Source organism: Charadrius vociferus, unplaced genomic scaffold, assembly GCF_000708025.1.
Source record: "Charadrius vociferus isolate BGI_N301 unplaced genomic scaffold, ASM70802v2 scaffold609, whole genome shotgun sequence".
NCBI classification, from domain to species: Eukaryota; Metazoa; Chordata; class Aves; order Charadriiformes; family Charadriidae; genus Charadrius; species Charadrius vociferus.
This window is the reverse complement of record NW_009649993.1, coordinates 386,583-406,829: the sequence shown is the minus strand read 5'-3', so window position 1 is coordinate 406,829 and position 20,247 is coordinate 386,583. Positions and strand designations below refer to the sequence as shown.

Below are 20,247 nucleotides of genomic sequence, written 5' to 3'. Positions count from 1 at the left end.
CCTCCTTTGACCTTCTGGCTACACATCTTTTGATGCAGCCAAGGATACGGTTGGCCTTCTGGGCTGTTATTGCACGTTGCTGGCTCCTGTTGAGCTTCTTGTCAATCAGCACAGCCAGGTCCTTCTCCTCAGGGCTGCTCTCCAGCCATACCCCACTCAGCCGGTATTTGTGCTTGGGATTGCCCCGACCCAGATGTAGGACCTTGCACTTGGCCTTGTTGAACTGCATGAGGTTGGCTTGGGCCCACCTCTCCAGCCTGTCCACGTCCCTCTGGATGGCATCCCTCCCCTCCAGCATGTCTGCCTTGCCAAACAGCTTGGTATCATCGGCAAACTTGCTGAGGGTGCACTCGACCCCACTGTCCATGTCACAGACAAAGATGTTGAACAGTACAGGTCCCAGTATGACCCATACCTTACTTTCTTAAATATTTCTTTCAGTTGCCAGAATATCATTGATGTGAAACTGATGTTGGTATCACTTTTCTTAGAATACTTCATATTTTTAACAAAAATTCTGGCAAAGCCATAGAATGTCCAAATTATCTCTGTCTATTACTTCAGTGTCCATTCAAAATGGGACATTCAAATACATTGGGACTGCCTATATTTTACTAGATATTTTTCTACCAAAATAAAAATCACATTTGTATTTTTTACCTAACAATTTCCCAGTGTTTATTTTAGGTATATCTGCATCCAGAAAACCTAACTTGTTTTAAAGAAAAGCGCAATTATTACCTCTCTGGAGGCAGGTCTGTATCCATATCCAGCTGGTAAATTTTTATCTTCCTCACAGCCTTTGGCTCCTGGACTAAAGTGCAGCTCTACATGAAAACGTTCTTCCGAAGAAAGTTCCTGAAGGAAAATGATTAAATAGGTTTACACTTTAATACATAGCTTAGCACTAGTTGTTTCTGAAAATATTTATCCACTTTAAATACCTTGTTTGGATCCTCATAAAGCATGATAACAATCTGTGTCATGTAATTGAGTTCATTGACAACATTTAAATAATCCATAGCTCGTTTCCATTGTTCATCTTTTGATTCCTTATGAAGGGGAAAAAAATACATCAACAAATAAACCCCAGCTACTTTTAAAAAGACTGATCATTTCCCTTTTCCCCCCATTTACATGGATTTTACATTCACAGCACAAGTACAAAGCTTTTCGCAGCTAAGGAAAAAAAAGAGATACAACCAGGAAAAAAAAAGTGACTTAAAATTACTCATCAAATGAATCAAAAGTGGAAACCAGAACTTTTCATATTTTATTTCAGTATATCTTCCACGTTCTCTTGCCAATGATGATATATGTCTTGTAGACAGAGGGACCATTTTAAACTCTCCTGATGGGAACTGTTCATTTTGCAAGAAGCTAATTTTAACTTGTATACTGTAGAAAATGTTTCTAGATACCGCTCTACCAGTCAAACAGACAGAGTAAATGAAGGTTTCTAGTACACACAGGAAATAACCATCACATCCCAAAATATTTAAATTGAATATTCACCTTTTTTTCACGGTCCAGAAAAATACATTTAGTAATCCACCTCAAAGGAAACTTAAAAGGTTATCAGCCTAAAACTATGAGTGTTACCTGCTGTAGCATATGTCACAGAGGTCTAGGATTAAAAATGCTTTTGCCATCAGTGAGTTTACTCATCCATTACCAGAAGCAAGTATGTCAATACAACCATTTCAAAAGTTGGTCTGTTAATCAAGCTCTATCTTAGAAGCAGCCATGTAGACTTTGTGGTGCTGCATTTATTCCCTCAAAGAGCTCAGGCCATTTCTGAATCTGAAGACCTTGTCTTTTTTAATCTTTGGTTTCAAAGCCAATCAGATGGATAATAATGCACCACCTTCAAGGTATTCTACAGCAGTATAAGAACGTAAGACAATCCACTGAACAGGAGAAACTTTCTGCTACATGAATGTTCTTGAAGTGAGGTAGGGAGGTCTTGATGATATGCCAATGATCAAAACTAATAAGCCAGTCCAAAAGTGAATTCAAAAGAACCCTGAATGATAAGTGGAAGGAAAAAGAGTTGGAAGAACTATAGGTGACAACATAAGGCAAAAAATGGATTATCTGCCCTATTCAAATGTCTTTGAGACTGTAACATATACAGCTGAACACACCAATGGAACTCAGCATTACTTTAAAGGGCATGCTGATTCCCACCAATGTGGACACCAGCAATCTGAAATATGTCTCTGCATATATAATAGGAAATCAATGTTTGAAAAAGTGTGGTAACTTTCAAAGCCACTTAAGAAAATTAGCCTTTGAATTGATACAATTTTAGTAAGATTGATATTTCGAGAGGAACTGAAAGGACTCTGAATTTTAACAGAAAACGTGTTGAACTTACATCACATAAGGCACCATAACGAAGGGTAGATAACAGGGAGTGGACATGACTCTCGCTGGTGAAATAGAGCCGCGTACGAACATGGCGTTCAGGGGACATAACACCCCTGGAGTAACTTGAAAGAAAAAAAAATCTTATTAGACCATAATGAGATGTGTCCCTATTTTAGAAATAGCTGTCAACAAATAAATAAATCATACTTTTTAAATTACTGTGAGCTAGTAAGACATTTCAAATAGGAAAGCTATGAACTATCTCCTTTAAGTCTTATAGAAATTAATGTAACCATGTAGAAAAGTAGAAGACTTACAGAGGGTGAAGCTTATTTACAGTATCATCATCTTGAGTTCTCTGAAGGTCAGAACGGATTTTTCTAACTAGAGGAGTGCAGTAACCTTTGGCAATCTCTAGTTTCTCAGCCTTAGAAATACCATATTCCTGTGTAAGAAGAAACTGACTTTTAAAATTTAGTTAAAGACTAAAATGCCTTCTAATTCAAGGCTTGTACATTAAAGCAAATTATCTATTAGTTTGATCTGGCTGCAAACTATTTTGCTTAACATTTTTATTACATTTAGCTACTGACATCCCCTCAAGTAACATGTGGTTTTCCTTTTTGCTGTTTTGATTTGAGACAGAGGAACAGTTTTGCATTCACACATTAAACCACAAAATGGATTCATCTCTGGTATAATGAAGCTTTTTTTCTTAAGCAAAACATCTAGGGAAACATTTCCCCTCTTCCCTCCCTGCCCCTGGATTTAGACATTTATGATGCATTTCATCTCACCTGATTCCAAGTAACTTTTTTTTTTTAACAGTCAATAAAGAGGCACATTACCTATTTAATATGTCTATCTCAGTTTGGGGTAAACCACCCCACAGAATATCTCCTATTCACCTCAAGTAATACTGAAAATGGTAGTTAAATATGACTGGAAAAATATTATATCTGTTACATTATCTATTATGTTTAAAAATCTGCTCTTCCAGAAACTTCATGCTGTGTGCTGCACATGATATAAAACTGCGGTCAACATTATGATGGACCTTCTGGTTACCCTAGAAAGCAACATAAGCACTTTCCCTTTGCACTGTGTAGGCTTATCAAGTTTTCTTTGTTTGTCTTGCTTTAGTATGTGTCCTCATTTTTACCTACTCTTCTCTAACACTCTATTCAAAATGTAATGACACATGACACAACACATACTTAGTATCATTACTTTTTTTGTACTTCTTGCTGTCAGGGAATCTGAGAGATGGGGAGAGGAAGAAGTTCCCTCGCTTGCTGCATACAATGTGGATAATACCTCTGTAACTGCAGGGACATTTGGGGAAAGCTTTAGTCTGTTCTGTCCTGTTACCACAAAACAATTTCATGTCCTGCAGCCTACAACATTTTAGAGCTAACCTGAGTTTAACAGCCCGTTGTATATGGAAGTTTAACTTGTCTGTTCTGGCCTCAAATGCTATGAAACTTTATGTGTACATTTTTAACAGGGAATGTTAGCATTTTGAAGCAGCAGAAAGGTCTTTTTAAATTTAAATTGCTTAAAACAAGTGAAATTGCATAGATTAGGATTAACAGTATCATTTGCAAAGAGCCTAAAAATGAAATTTCTAAAAGCAGGAAGAATGAAATTAAATGCTATTTCAGAATACACAGCTGTTCACAGGGGCTACACTTAAATCTAAGAAGAATGGCTGAGATGAACCACTTTATTCTAATACAGTGCAGTAAAGGAAGCAGACAGGTTCATAGCTTAAATTGCTAGAAAAATTCACTTTGAATACAGCTTAATGAGTTACAAATCAAATTTTTCTTGGAAAAAATAATCAGCTTGCTACCAGAAAGTAAGAGGTAATGTTAAAGGCTTCTATTATGCAAAATACAGGAACCTTCAGTAGAAAAGGAAGAGCAGACATTTTCATGAAATGTGAAAAAGCATTTATTCTTCAATTTATTCTTTATCATAACTAAAAATGCTTACCTGAGGGATCACAATGTCAGCTAAAGCCTTTGAAAGCCTGTATAATTCCATTGTGTTTTCTAATTTTAAGGAGCCATTGTGCTGCACATCATATTTTATACAGTCGTAGATATCAGGAATTTTGCTAATATCATATCTTCCATTTTTTGTTTTAAAGTCTTTTTCCAGCTTGGCCCACCTGCGCAGCATCAGTTCTAGTGTTTCACTGTGGTACAGCTGAATATCTGGATGGACACATATCTCATATAAGTAATCAATACCATCCAAGTAACAAAAGGGAAATTTTAATTACATGGTAGTAACAGTTGAATACAGAGGGATAAAATGGATCAAATAAGTTAACTGCAGTACTTCTAAGAAGAGGGAACAGATATGCGTATGGTTAATTTTACTGCTGAAAGTATCACAGCTACATAGCTACATCAAGACAGTAGAAAGCTTCACTGCAGAAATGCACCAATGGCCCTCCAAGCAAAACTACAGCACCAAGTATAAAGTCATATAGTACAGATCATATATAAAAAAAAGCAACCAAAAAAAAAGGCTGTAAGAAAATTCTATGAGGGAGCAAGAGGAGCAGGACAACATCTCTGTTTTAGAACAGACCACACATCCCATTGCTCTCTCTCTCCTGCAGGTGTCAACAGCAAGAGCTGACAGACTGGTAGAAAGGATGGATTATCCCCATCCCAGGACAGGGGATTAGACCAAACAGACAAAACGCACTGACACGATGTACTAGTGCCACTCGTACTGCTCAGCCTCAGAACAGAAGCTCTTTGCATACTACACACAGCAGCATTGACAGCAAATATATTTCTGTATTTAGCTAGTACCAAAAAAGCACTGTGGTCACTTCCAGCTCTAGTTTTCCTGTGTCATTGGTTCACCACCATTAATACTGAGCATCATTCCATGCAATACTACTACACATCATACAGCAAGCAGCAGATCTTCAGCAAAGATACTTAAATATAAAAACGTACCAATGTAACTTAGCTTTAGTACCATCTGCTTTTCCAAGTAATTCTGTGGACTGTTAATTTTCAAATAATTAAGAAAAGAATTTCTGCAAATATCTGAGGCCTAGCATGAACTTCTGAACACCACAAAAAGCCCTTATCTGCAATATGACCACATGTTCCTCCTGCTTTTTACTTTAAAATTACGCATATGGAATCAGACTGTGAAAATCCCTAACCCATTGTTGATTAAAGTTCTGTTAAAAGCCAGTTTAATGATGAAAAGTTATGTTACAAATCTCTCTCAGATGTAAACAAGAGAAGCTAAATACAACTACAAAAATGTTTAAGTACCTGCAGACTTTGGATCTTCCATTCTTTGCCTGATCTGAGAAGTCAAGCTCTGGATCAAGGAATAGACTTTGTCACACGTCTTTACAGGATTTTTAATAACCTGCATTGATTTTATCAATGAGATGCTTCCAGATGGAGTAAGCTGCAATTTCAGATAAACACAAAATTACCTAAACAAACCGACTAGATTTGGAAGAACTGGAGAGATGAGATGGAAAGTATGAAAGATTCTAAGTACTGGAGAAAAAGCATTCCAGCAGGTTGCTATTAATTTTTGAAACCACTTCTCGCTTATTTACTCCCTTTGAGGCATTAATAAAATAAAATATATTGAAAGGTAGTAAGATTTACTAGAGATTTAACGGTGACAAGAAATTCATAGGGTAACTAATTCTATACAGTAAACATGACCAAGTTCAGGAGTTCCTAAACCTCTTCTTTTGTTCCAAGACAAGAAAATTGGAAAGACATTTAAAAGTTTATATGTACTTAGCAACTTCCCATAACTTTCTTCCAAGTAACTATTGTATTCAAAAGCTTACAAAAAACTCTGTAAGAAATGTTATCATTAGGCGACATGCTGTACAAAATACTTTTTGTTCTGTAAAGTGCCCTCCTTAGCATAACTGGAAGGAAGAACCAGATTTGCAATAGTAACTGATACCTGAAAAAAAGTTCGTCTCTTCCTGGTTTAGGTTTTTGTTTCACTAGGACTGCAGCACACAAGCACAAACAAAAAGAAACCCTTTAAATGCATGTATATCAAGAACATACAAGATGTCCTTCAGAGCTACTAAATCATAGAAATTGTAGAAGCTGCAAATTATCCTCAAAAGATAGAAAGTTGAATGCCACTAAAACAATACAATGTCCATGTAAGTGAGGCTTAGCCTCATTCTTTCAGAAAAGTCTGCGTAATGCAAAGTAAGCAAACAATGATACTAAGCAATAATTTATATACTTAGCACACATACATATTTGCACTTTCCCCAGTCTCCTCAAATGCACAGGATAATTTGGATACGGAAAACTTCTGCCTTCTATCCAGACAACTGGATGATCCAGCCCAGTCAACATGGGTTATGAAAGGCAGGTTCTGCCTGACTAACCCGATTTCCTTCTACAACAGTCACCCACTTAGTGGATGAGGGAAAAGCTGTGGATGTTGTCTAGCTGGACTTTAATAAAGCCTTTGACACCGTTTCCCACAGCATTCTGCTGGAGAAACTGGCTGCTCATGGCTTGGATGGGCATGCTGAATAAAAACTGGCTGGAAGGCTGGGCCCAAAGAGTGGTGGTGAATGGAGTTGATTCCAGTTGGTGGCCGGTCACAAGTGGTGTTCCCCAGGGCTCAGTACTGGGGCCAGTCCTGTTTAACATCTTTATCCATGATCTGGATGAGGGTATCGAGTGCACCCTCAGTAAGTCTGCAGATGACACCAAGCTGGGTGGAAGTGTTGATCTGCCTGAGCGTAGGGAGGCCATGCAGAGGGATTTAGACAGACTAGATAGATGGGCCAAGGCAAACTGTATAGGTTTCAAGAAGACCAAATGCTGGGTCTTACACTTTGGCCACAACAACCCCCGCCAATGCTACAGGCTTGGGGAGGCGTGGCTGGAGAGCTGCCCAGCAGAGAGGGACCTGGGGGTGTTGACTGACAGCCGGCTGAGCATGAGCCAGCAGTGTGCCCAGGTGGCCAAGAAGGCCAATGGCATCCTGGCCTGTATCAGGAATAGTGTAGCCAGTAGGACCAGGGAGGTGATTTTACCCCTGTACTCGGCACTGGTGAGGCCACATCTTGAGTACTGTGTTCAGTTTTGGGCCCCTCACCACAATAAAGACATTGAGGTGCTAGAGCTTGCCCAAGGAAGGGCAATGAAACTGGTGAGGGGTCTAGAGCACAAGTCTTATGAGGAGTGGCTGAGGAAACTGGGGTTGTTTAGCCTGGAGACAAGGAGGCTGAGAGACCTTATCGCTCTCTACAACTACCTGAAAGGAGGTTGCAGAGAGGTGGGAGTCGACCTGTTCTGTCAAGTAACAGGTGATAGAACAAGAGGAAATGGCTTCAAGTTGTGCCAAGGGAAGTTTAGATTGGATATTAGGAAGAATTTATTTACTGAAAGGGTCATCAGGCGTTACCTAGGGCAGTGGTGGAGTCCCCATCCCTGGAGGTATTTAAGGTTTGTGTAGATATAGTGCTCAGTGACATGGTTTAGTGGTGTGCTTGTCAGTGTTAGGTTAATGATTGGACTAGATGATCTTGCAGGTCTTTTCCAATCTAGGAGATTCTGTGATTCTGTAATAGTAAGCAGTTCCTACGTCCCTATTATGACCAAGTAAATCAATAGGAAAGATGCTCTGGCACAGAAAAAAAACCCATATTGTTTTACCAAATTGCAAGTAAGTTAAAAAAAAAAAAAAAGGAAAAAAAAGTTATTATCACTTTAAAATCCTGAAGGTTAGTCATTTTCAGTGACTGTCTTAGAACAGTATGCTCTATTAGTTCCAGCCACATTTCAAATCCCATTATATCTATATAGCAAAAAGAAGGGGGAAAATAAATAAATCCTTGAGACCTTGTACACTCTCACTTTTTCCAAGAACTGCCGAATCCACTGCTGGCAGTGGTTTGGATCATACTATTAATCTGTATGTGTAAACAAATCCACATAAATTATACATGCAGGGTAGTAAAATTACTTTTCAATAATTTGCTCTCAATACTCTTTAGAAAATACCAGTTTAAGCTTAAACTTCATTTGAGAACTTGTATTTAGTTGTTGTATCAGACAGAGTAAGGGCAATTGAAAGAGAAAGAAGTTTCTTAACAATAACAAACATTACTTACATTTGAAAACAGGAACAATCATGTGTGCTCTGTACTAAGTTAGCATAAACTATATTAATATGCACTAATTTAGCATGTTAATGAGACATTACCTTTCACTGATTAGAAAGTATTCTATTGGTTTTCATCATCTTAGTATTCTTAGTTAAAAAACAAGGCCTTGTAGCAGATTAAGTACTGAAACAACTGCAGTAGGCAGGCAATACATTTTGTAATACCACATGCTGTCAAAGTAAAGATTACAGAAAGTGTAAACAAAATAGTTTAATTTCTTGAATAATTAAAACATTTTTAATGGAACAGTGAAAAAGATTTACGAATGAGGTCCCTATCTACTCCTATTTCAAAGTTTGTAGCTGTTCTGCTTACTCAAATTGCAAAACAGCTCAAAATATCTAGTATAGCAATTGGTACAGCTTCCTTTGTACTTCAAACTATTTGCAAGCACATAATTTTTCAAAGTAGATACACAAAATCACTGCTCATTACTCCTACACAAGAATTTGCACGGCTATTTCATTTCATAAGAAACTAATCATATGCTAACCTTATCATAGTCATCAGCAGTGAATTCTCTGTCTCTCTGGAGAATTTCATGGAGTCTTGCTTTAACACGATGCTGACAGCTGCTTAAAGAATCACTGTCGCTATCCAACAGACCATTCATATTAGCACTTTTTACCATCTGGACAAGAATAGGAGTCAGCTCTCCCTCTAAGGCCAGAAGTCCCTGAAGCAAATAATACAATTAATCAGGCAAACAGATAAAAAAGTATCTTAAAAAAAACATCCAAAACATTAATTTAAATTCATGATTGTATCATTTGCCTATGGATTAGATAAACAGGGACTTTGCAGACAATGCAGGTATTTGCATAGAAATGAACCCCAAACACTGCCTTGGTGTGCAGGATTGCTACAGCTGGTGCAAAAGTGATGGTGTCACGTCATAGAGAATGGTCCCCAGCGCCAGCTGAAGTGATCCTAGCATCTCAGTGGTGCCAACATTGCTCCTCGGAGGCCAAAGCTGTTCATGTCTTGCGTTGCAGGGAGTGCATGGTGCCTTCTCCTTGAAGCTGGAAGCAACAGCAGCCTGACTTGTGGGGGACATGCTCTCCTCAAGGCATTCAGTCACCAGAGAGTAGGTATGGGAGGAGTTAGCAAACCAAATAGCATTTGGGGGAACAAACAAGAGACAGACAAAGGCAAAAGCCCAAACCCTGTGTGGCACGGAAGAACAGTCAAAGGCTACAGTTGAACAAGAGGTGAATGGAGACTTCTAAAATGGAGAAGGTTGGAAACTTTTGTGACTTTTCTGGCAACAGAAGGGCCTTGGGATAAGAAAGGAAATGGGGTGGTGTCTCCTCAAGACTGCTGACAAAAGAGAAAGTAGGACAGATGGCTGAAATACTTCTGCACCAACACATGCAGCATGGAAACAAAGAAAAATATGAAATATGAACACTTGCCGAACTTACTCAGATTTGTTCAGATTAGAGATATGGTGGAATAGTTCACACAAATGGAGTTCTGCTACAGCTAGACACGGGGCATTTTGAAAGCCAGGAAGGCAAGGAGGCAAAGTTGGGCTCTATATAAAGCAGTAGGTTGAACACTGGAACCTTTGCTTTCAAACAACTGACAAGCAAGTTGAGATCTTATTTGTAAGGACCAGAAGACAAATAAGCACAGGACAACATCATGGGGGCCTCTGCTACAGACCACCCAATTTAAAAGGGGAAACAGATGAAGCCTTCTTAACACAACTGGAGAAAGCCTCCTGATTGCAGACCCTGTTTTCCATGGGTGCCCTTAGCCCTGGGTACCTCATGCACAGGCAATATTGCAATCCAGATTACTGGAAAACACCCAGGACAATTCTTTGACACAGGTTACTGACAAACTATCGAGCAGAGGCGTTCCTCTGTACCTGTTCATCAGAAGTGTCAGGAACGTGGAGGTCTATAGCAGCCTTGGTAATTGAAACCTGATATTATGACAGATCCTTGGAGAACTGAACAAGACAAATAATTGCATTAGAGCCCTGGACTACAAACGAGTAGACTTTAGCCTGTTTGTGGAATCCTATGGAGCACTGTCCTGAAGGACAAAGGTGCCTGGGAAAGCTGGATGATCTCCAAAGACAATCTTCTCAAAGCCACAAGAGCAGTCCACTCTGACATATGGAAAGGCATGCAGAAGGTCAGCATGGATGAAAAAGGAACACACAGAAGGTGGAAGCAGGGATGAGCACCTTGGGAGGAACAGAGACACGACCTGAAAATGGCGGGTGGAATTAAAAACCTGGAGAGGCTGCAGAATCTCCATTCCTGGAGATACTCAGAACTTCACTGGGTATGATTCTGAGCAACCTTGTCCAAACTGGCCCCGTGCCGTGTGGAGTTGGACAAGATGACCTACAGAGGCCCCCTGAAACCTAAACCTCTCTATCACTCTGCATTATTACTGAAACTCATTCACTTAAGAAGTATTTATGTAACACTTGTGCTATCTGTGTCCTCTCACACAATTAAAAGATCTGTATCACTGAAATGAGGAAAGAAGTAAATAAATTATTAACATGTGGAAGTATTAAGCATGCAAAGGGCTACTTGGGAGGGGCAAAAGAGGAATTTGCCTAGCATGAAGAGGGTAAAAGAATATTTTGGCAAGCATTACAGATGTAGGAAGTTATGAATTCTGTGTTTCGTATTAATAGTTCCTGTAAATTCAGATTTGTAATGAAAAAAGAGTTCATGCTTTTTAAACATCACAAAAATTGTATAATTTCACATCAACAAATACATGTAAAAATATTTCTATAAAGTGCCAAGATGTAGTACTGCTACCATGTCTTAATTATTTGGTACCCATTTTGACAGGCCCAAAGTCTCCTGTAACAACTTTATCAAGCTACTTCTATTAATTCTGAAAAAGCATGAATGTACAGTCAGTACTATTTCCATTAAAATATATGCAAAGTAGTTTGTTAATTCCACATTTCTAATAGCTTCAAGCCCTCTAACTTCCTCTGTAAAGTTACAAATCAATGAATCAAAGATGGTTTCAATGAAAAGTGTTGCCTTTTGAACCCCAAATCTTCTGGTCCAAATCACCAAAGTGACTGACAATTGCAATTTTTGCTCATGTAAAATGAATATGTTATCTCAAATCAGTTCTAATGTCTGTGCTTTAACCAACACACACACACACAATCTGTCACAGAAATCTGACAAAATTTGGGGAAAGCAAGACCTAAACAAGTAAGAAAGGCACAACCCAAAAATGTTGCCAATGGCACCCTGGTCTGCATCAAAAGAAGCTTGGCCAGCAGGTTGAGGGATGTGATTCTCTCCCTCTCCTTTGCTCTCATGAGACCTCACCTGGAGTACTGTGTCCAGCTCTGGGTCCCCCAACATAAGAAAGACATGGACCTGCTCAAGAGGGTCCACAGGAGGGCCACAAAAACGATCAGAGTGATGGAACACCTCTGCTATGAGGACAGGCTGAGACAGTTGAAGTTGTTTAGCCTAATGACAGGGCTCCAGGAAGACCTTATTGCGGCCTTCCAGTACCTAAAGGCATCCTACAGGAAAGGCAGGGAAGGACTCTCTATCAGGGAGTGTAGTGATAGGATGAGGGGTAACAGTTTTAAACTGGAAGAGGGTAGATTTAGATCAGATATTAGGAAGAAATTTTTTACTGTGAGGGTGGTGAGGCACTGGAACAGGTTGCCCAGAGAAGCTGTGGATGCCCCATCCCTGCAGGTGTTGAAGGCCAGGCTGGATGGGGCTTCCCACCTGGTCTGGGAAAAGGTGTCCCTGCCCATGGCAGAGGGAGTGGAACTAGATAATTTTTAAGGTCCCTTCTAACCCAAACCATTCTGTGATTTTGGAGGTTGGAAAGGACTGAGGTATATTGCTAGGGCTGTGTAATTAAAACTTGTCTGCATCTGCTCGAAGAACTTCAAATGCTTGGAACATTAATTGGATACTTTTTCAGAGTGAACTAAATACTTCTTGAAAATACCTTTCTTTTAAAACACAGCCTCAATATACACTGTGGACTCTAATATTCTCCCAGTCTTCAAAAGAAAAAACAAAGTTGAGAACACAAACATTTTTAAAATTGAAAATACAATTTCACATTGTACCTTTGCAAAAGCTGCTGCAGTCATCTGAACTCGTCCCTCATCAGAAGCGTAGATTTTGAGATCATGTCGGTAAGTGCTATGCAATCTAAGTAAACCACATCCAGGAAATCCAGCATAATCTCCTACCAAACAAACATTCTACTTAAAATCTCAGTTTGCACTTAATCATGTTTAAAAGGGATTTATGCCATTCAATACTTTTTTTAATTTTTTTTTTTTTTTTTACCTTGTCCACCTGGATACATACACCTGAAAGCCCTTCCAAGCTCCTCTGCTTGAACCCTGCCTGCAGGGGTCAATTCTCCTCCCCATTTTAGAACCAGAAGCAGGGATGGCTCATTTCTTCTATTATCTAATTGTACACAAAGAGAGGAGTTTAGTAGTGAAGTATATTCTGATCTTTTTTTTTGCAAATGAACAAAAATATTTGGACAATGCAGGGGTTCAGTAAAGGATCTCTTCAACATTATGAATCTTTAATAGCATTCTAACATTAAGAAAATATTGAACCGGAGAACTAAATGGGCACTTAAACAGAGAAACCTGAAACAGTTAAATTACACAGAAAACATAAGTGAAAAATATTTAGCATGAAATCTGAAGCAAAAAGTAAATTGAGACAGAAAATTAAGATAAATTGCTTGCTAAATACCCTACAGTTATTTCAGTCAATAACGATGGGTCAAGGACCAGGAAACCTTATAAAAATTTTTAAATATAGCAGTAAATTTTGAGTGCTATTTTCTCATCCTGGCCCCAAAACACCCTTTTTGGTGAATCAATGAAGCTTCTTTTCACCCTAATTTTCTGTTACAAAAAAGCAGTGTTAGAATACAAATTTACTACATAGTTTTAGGTGTATGATTCAGCAGATTAAGAGAGACTGAATATCTGAAAACAATACAACCATTAATTCTAAACAACATATTCCTTCTTCTTAACATGAAGACATGTTATACCACTAGTCCGTGACTATTTAAGCACACATTATATTAAGTGATTAGGTGCAAAAGTGATACGGTACCTTCCTCTTCACTGGAAGTCTTTGGGCAACCATGAGGAAGATATGTTAACTGAACTTTGCGATTTATGCCTGAAAAATGCCCATACCTGAAGTAGGAACAGGGGAAAGTGAGAGGGGAAGAGGGAGAGAAACATTTAAAATATTTTTCTCCAAACCTGCTATGCTCCTGTGACAGGATATAATAAATCTACGATGGTCATCGATTTGTGCATTTGACCATCATTTGTTGAAGCAGTGCTTAGAACAAACCTAACTCAACACGCACAGAATAACTACAGAAATGTCAACCATTCTATAATGAAACATTTAAAGATGTTATCTACTACTTTCTTCAGAACACTGAACATAAAACTGGCAGAAAAAAAAAAAGGCATTTTCAGATTGCACATGTAATTTATCCATTTGGATCCACAACTACAGTGGCTATCAGTATCCAGAATCTGACCTGGCAGTGTAGATGGCTACTATTTTGTTAGCCAATTACGTTCTCAAGCAGAACTCCGTATCTGAAACAATTGTCACAGATTTCAATAATAACTGTCTTTGCCCTGATTTTTTTAAAAATTAAAGTTATCTACTACCATTTACAGTTTTGAGATCCCCGATCATTAACAAACGTTGAAGCCTTAGGCTTCCTACCACCTCCTCCCCCAATTATTAAATATTTCAGTCTTAATATACAAAGCCTTATTTATTTGGAATCCTCCAAGTTTGCTTTAAGTAGACAGTACACATGGTGGAAGTTCTTATTGGCTCCATCAGACTTCATTATGCCACACACTGTAAGAAGCAGACCCTGCACTAAAATACTTTCATTTTAAAAACTTGCAAGAGGATAAAAGTTGAAATCAACAAAAGTAACCTTTTCATGTGGGAAGTATACTGGTACACTAGAAAAAGCAGTAAGTTAAATTAAAAAGATAAGAAGAAAAAACAGAGAGACGATCCAGTTCTCCTTCATAATGTCAAACATGACATCCTTTCTCTTGATAACCCTTGTGCTTGAATTAATATATCGTTAAATATTTGATAACCATTGCAGTCCAAGCAGTAACTGATCAAACAAGTCAAAACAGCAGATACAACTTTGTGGCTATGAAGCCTAAAAATTAGACACTTACATTTCTAACACGGTCTTTAGCTGCTCAAGTTTTGCTTTACTTTCTTCAATTTCAGAATCATTGTTTTGCCCAAGTTCTACAAGGAGTTGCCTTGCTATATCAAGCACTTCCTATAGAAAGGAAATATACAATTTACTTAAATAAATAATTCTCTACTTACAAAATACCACAGAGAGAAAACAAAGAAAAACTTGCCTGCAACTGCTTTGGTTTTTTCAGTTTTAGTTTTCCAGATTTATAACCATCACATTTTTCAAAGAGATCAAAAAACCTTTAAGAGAAAGAATATTACTTAAAAAAATCCAGTTAATAAGTTAAAATATGACTTGAACTAGTGGCTCATGAACTTAAACTGGTCTGAAATTAGCACCTTTACGCTATTTGAAAAGCATGTTAAAATCTGCACTACAGAGGTCAAACCAACCTTTATTCAAATCCCATTTCCCAAGAAAGCCTTCAACACATCAGAGAAATAAGAGCACTAAAAATGTTCTCTTACTGACTTGCTAAGTGTTAAAAAAAAAAAGAAGGGAAGATATTCTATATATCAAATGACATAATATACAGCTATCAATTCTTAATCTCCAGGAGTGATCCTGAACAGAAGTAGAGACCAAAAATACCAAATGAGCAGTCCTACACTTTTACAGCATGTATCTCTGAATGCAAGAATCTAGTCCCAAACCAAACAATTACTTTTTACTGAAACTGCACCTAATTCCAGGCCAGTTATGTAAGTCACTTTATGATTGCTAACATAAGGATGGTATGCACCAGGAATTCAGAGTCATTGAACTTTGACAAAAGTAAAAGACAAAAAAGCGGTGCAATAAGATGACAGCTCACACACAGTTATGATAAAAAGGCAGAAATCACAGTCAAATGGTGAACCAGAAATATTCTCTACTGCACTGTTTGAATAAAGACATCTATAGAGACAAATGCATTTTCATTAAGATCAAGCAGGACTGTTCACAAGGCACAGCATGTGATGAAGGAAGGCTGCAAAAGTAATTTGTTAGACAGACAGAGGCATATTTGTTAATCAGCCGCAACATCAGTTAGATTTAAAAGAAAATAAAACAAAACAAAAAAGGAATTCCTGCTCAATTCATTGCTTGCAAATGCCCAGAAGTGAGCTCTGCTCTAAAAAATCCAACCTAATTTTTACCAAGATTCTACTTACTTCTGGTGTTTTACTTCCATTTTCATTTTTTGTTTTGGTGTTCGGTCCCCATGGCGTATTACAGCTATAACACATCTAAGCTCCATCCTGAAATATCAAGAGAGTTATATTTCACAACTCTATGTATGAAGGACTTTTATTTCATATTAAAACCACCACTAATCAAGACAATTGACAAAGTCGTAGTTATCTGACATAACTACAGAAGTGATGGAAGGATATGCAAGAATATAAGGTTAACTGAAAATGATGTAAAGTATAAAATATAAAATACTGATTTTAAGACTTGGGTAACTACAGAATATCTACTTTAAGTAGTTTTTAAAACAGTGATTTTGAGGTTCATTAAATGAGAGAGCATGTTTATTAGAAGCGCATATTAAGTTGGTGCTGGAACAATGATTAGCAGTGAAAGAAGCTATGCATAAAAGATGCTACACTTGAAAATCTGCTGTTCTATACTCAGCTTGACTAAGGGTCAGCAACTCTGATTGCTGGCATAGCAATTGTGATTCCTTCCTTGTTTTCATCACACAAAACAAGCGTTCATAGGCCAAAGTGGTCACACCTTGTGAAGAAAAAAAAAAATTCACACAAAAGTTACACTAGGAGTCTGCACAATTCAGGTGTAGCTACTATTTTCTTACATTGTTCCAGAGGTGGTTGGCACAATAGGGATGTCTTCAGCTTCCAAAGGAATTGACCATGGTATCTGAAACTGGGGAGCAAGTTCTCTCATTATGATATTTCTAAAAAAAAGGGTTAAAAAGAAAAAAACAACACCTAAGTTTAAAGCACAGTTTATAAAACATACACAAACTCCAAACCAAATAGATTATACATGCATTTTTATGAATGTGGTTTTAGAGCACTAGCAGTCATGAGTTTCTAGATGCAGATTTTTCTTTTAACTGTATAATAAAAACCTACTTAAATAATTTAAAGGTACTACAACTACTACAGAGACAACATTAGCCTAATGGCCCTGAATTTGTAAGAAACCGCAGTTTTTGGGCTCCAGTTCCTAAAAGAGTTCCTTGGATATGATTTAGTCTTGTTCATTTAAGTATTCAGATACCTGACTCCACTGCCTAACTGAAAGTCCCTGATAATCAGAAAGCCATTCTCATCAAAGAGTAACTTGTACCTTTAGTGGCAATTTCTCAAAAGTTTCTGCAATAGAACTGGAAAAACAGGCAAAGTGTTATCCAAAGCGATAACACTGCCTCCGCTTGCTAATCTTCTAATGTTCTGTTTCCTAAGTATTTAATCAAAACATACTGAACTTCAGATTAGTGTCTATGTAAGAAGCAGTAACACAGAGGAAAAAAATTGTGCATCTTGAAGTAAAATAAGCCAAAATTTAATTTCTAAAAAGCTTGAAAAAAATCTACTGTTACTTAACACTGCAATGTGTTACCTTAGGAAATAAACCATAAGGAAAAAAAAAGGAGACAACTTTTTTTGGAGAATTCAACAGCTACAACAACCTGAATAAAGAGAAATCAAAACAGGTCTCAGAATTGTAACTCTAACTCAAAAAGGGGCCTAAAACAAAAGGACTATAGTTGTTATCTAGTATTTCAGCTTAGGTCTTCCCCCATTTTATAATATCCCAGACCATTTGATAATGCAGAAAGTCATGCTGTATTTCATCAGTGCAATCTTACCATAAAGCCAGTTTAACTGGCAAAAAGGGTATCAGCCAACTTTGAGGGCAACATTTCATTGGCATAGAGTTCGCTATCCAGTTCTGTATGACCCCTTGTTATACCTTTTTTTGCTCCCAATAGTAGAGAGAAGATGGTATGACAGAAGACACCTTGATACTACCATCAGTTTGGATTTACCAGTATGAAACCCACAGATATGCAAGTACACATCAGCTTCAGATCAAGGACAATGTAGATTAATTTGGGAATGTATTAAACAGCAGCAAGCATAACCATACAGTGGTGCTTCTCCACTTGAAAAAAATCTCAACTACCTTTAAAAACTTAATCTGGCTTTCAAAATACTTAAATCAGTTAGCTTTAAGTGTTCACAAAACACTCAAGACTCACATGTTTTGGATGATTTCAGGAACAAGGAATTTATTTAGGATTTATTTATTGATTTAGAACTCTTTTCAATATTTTATTATTTAATTTAATGACTAATTTTATGTGCTATTTCATTTTAAATAATTAATTCAGGAATAAGGAATAAGTAGCACATAAACTATAGTCACATGCAAGAGTGAATAGGCAAAACTCCTGAAATAAAATCAGTAAATTCTTACCCCAGTATCTTAGCACAATCATCATAGTATTTCATGGAGTTTTTCACAAAACTGAAGCCATTCACATCACAGACATAGGACTGTCCATTAGCACGAAGCAAATCAAAGCCACAAACTGTTTGCTGTTTTTTAAGAATAAAAGTTAAATCATTGGTCACCTTCCTTGCGATTGCTTATTCTAAATAAAATTTATATTTTAACATGGTATTCATCTGAAAGCATGACAAAAATATGACAGATTTTACACTTAGTACCTTTTGCCAGTTCCATGTTAGGTTCACTTATGTCATGCAAACATCTTCCTACCCCTCCTAACATGGATCCCTAGCAATATCAGTATTGAAGGTCAAGTTCATGTGCATAAACTTAACATTCAAGATTTCCAGGATAAGCAATGATGGGCCTGCAAATTCCCCATTCTGACAGTGGTTTCCCCCTACACATAGTTTTTAAGGGTGGCAGGCAAGAAATCGCAAATACCAATAAAAATATGTTTGTCCAAATTTAAATCTGACAGTATAGTTTTGACATTGACGTAATATTGACATTATTAGTACAGGATACCAGATGCTATTTCAACAGATTACTTTTTTAGATCTCAAAACCCACTTTGCTGAGTGATAGAGGTTCACACCCTACAGGCTCCAGAATGCCACCATAGCTACACACAGGTAATGAGACAGAGTAAAAGACAGCCTTTTAATAAGACAGATGAAAGGAGGGTAAAAGACTGAATGAAGCTTTGAACAAAGGCATCTTTAAACTATAAGAAAAAGCAAACTATCAAACACTTCAAATAAGGACCTAGTCATGTCAGTACCAAATTAACATTTATATTGGGCCTAATGGAAATAATAGGTGATAAAATTTACAAAACCTTAACTACTGAAATTGTGTTTCTCTAGCTTGGAAACCATTAACAAAAGGTGTGAACGTATTATGTATGGAGCAGATGCATGGTGGACTAGCAAAGCACAGTAGCAACATGTGAATCCAGGAAACCTATGCAACATAAGCAACCCACCCGGAATTTTTCAATGCATTAAAGGAAGAATTCTTCTAGATTAAAAAAAGATGTGGATGTGGAAGTTTACACCTTCCTAGGAGTTCTGTAGCAATTATCACTGCTGGCTCTGTGCACTAAAACCCTATGGAAGTTTCACGTAATAAACAATTGATGAACACTAAATGTTTGATCAGATAGGAAAGTAATCAGCTTACTTTAAAGGCAAGGCATACTTTCCAAGCAATTAACTTCTCTCTTGCATTCAGGATGACTGGATACCTCACTTCCTTTCCTTCACTATCTCTTTCTACCTTGCCATCCAGAGCTGGAGACTTCCGCGCTTCAGCATGAGCATAGTCTGGACCCACTGTGTACACCTTTAGTGAAAAACAGGAACTCTTGATTCAGTGTCATTAAATTACATTACAGATATGCATACAGTTTGCTACATTTATCTAAAATGTGGTAGCGACTTCCAAAGGTACTAGCTGCTTTCATAATTGAAAAAGTCACTTTAAAGTACCTTCCTCAATGGCATTCTCTGCCTTCAGAGAACACCCACCATTTACTGACAACCTAGGATAAAGCAAGAGGAGAAAACAGCTGTAGCACAGGTAAAGAAAAATAGTAATTACAAAACTTGATGAATAAAAATGAATTTCTTAATTACGGTGGTACAGAGGTAAAGAATAATGCTTTCCTCTCTAAAACATCTGCACAACTTGGAGAGCAGATTAGTTTGAGGATTACTTGATTATGGAGATCTGGCTGCAGGACTAAGCGATTGTCTTCCTTAAAAACTATTTTCATATTTTAGGCAGGACTAAACAAAGCAAACATCTGCCCAATTTTAGCATGACAAGGCAGGGCCTTGACAGAATGATTGTGCTATCTAGTCTGCTGCTGTTTTGATGCTCACAGAAAAAAACTGGGGCTTATG

General features: G+C 37.6%; 1 protein-coding gene across 2 annotated transcripts in view; it reads right to left on the bottom strand.

Annotated features, from left to right (window-relative positions):
• The window catches only part of PPIP5K2 (diphosphoinositol pentakisphosphate kinase 2), a 41,917-nt gene that overhangs the window by 14,497 nt on the left and 7,173 nt on the right, over positions 1-20,247 (bottom strand). For both annotated transcript variants that reach the window (XM_009891669.1, XM_009891667.1), the window contains exons 7-22: positions 19,523-19,684; positions 18,302-18,423; positions 16,668-16,769; positions 16,021-16,107; positions 15,030-15,105; positions 14,835-14,944; positions 13,714-13,799; positions 12,916-13,041; positions 12,690-12,811; positions 9,084-9,266; positions 5,688-5,829; positions 4,372-4,595; positions 2,691-2,818; positions 2,381-2,495; positions 945-1,052; positions 742-858 (exon numbers count right to left, since the gene is read on the bottom strand). In XM_009891669.1, the coding sequence (XP_009889971.1) occupies positions 742-858; positions 945-1,052; positions 2,381-2,495; positions 2,691-2,818; positions 4,372-4,595; positions 5,688-5,829; positions 9,084-9,266; positions 12,690-12,811; positions 12,916-13,041; positions 13,714-13,799; positions 14,835-14,944; positions 15,030-15,105; positions 16,021-16,107; positions 16,668-16,769; positions 18,302-18,423; positions 19,523-19,684 (2,010 nt within the window). The remainder of the gene's footprint in view (positions 1-741; positions 859-944; positions 1,053-2,380; positions 2,496-2,690; positions 2,819-4,371; positions 4,596-5,687; positions 5,830-9,083; positions 9,267-12,689; positions 12,812-12,915; positions 13,042-13,713; positions 13,800-14,834; positions 14,945-15,029; positions 15,106-16,020; positions 16,108-16,667; positions 16,770-18,301; positions 18,424-19,522; positions 19,685-20,247) is intronic.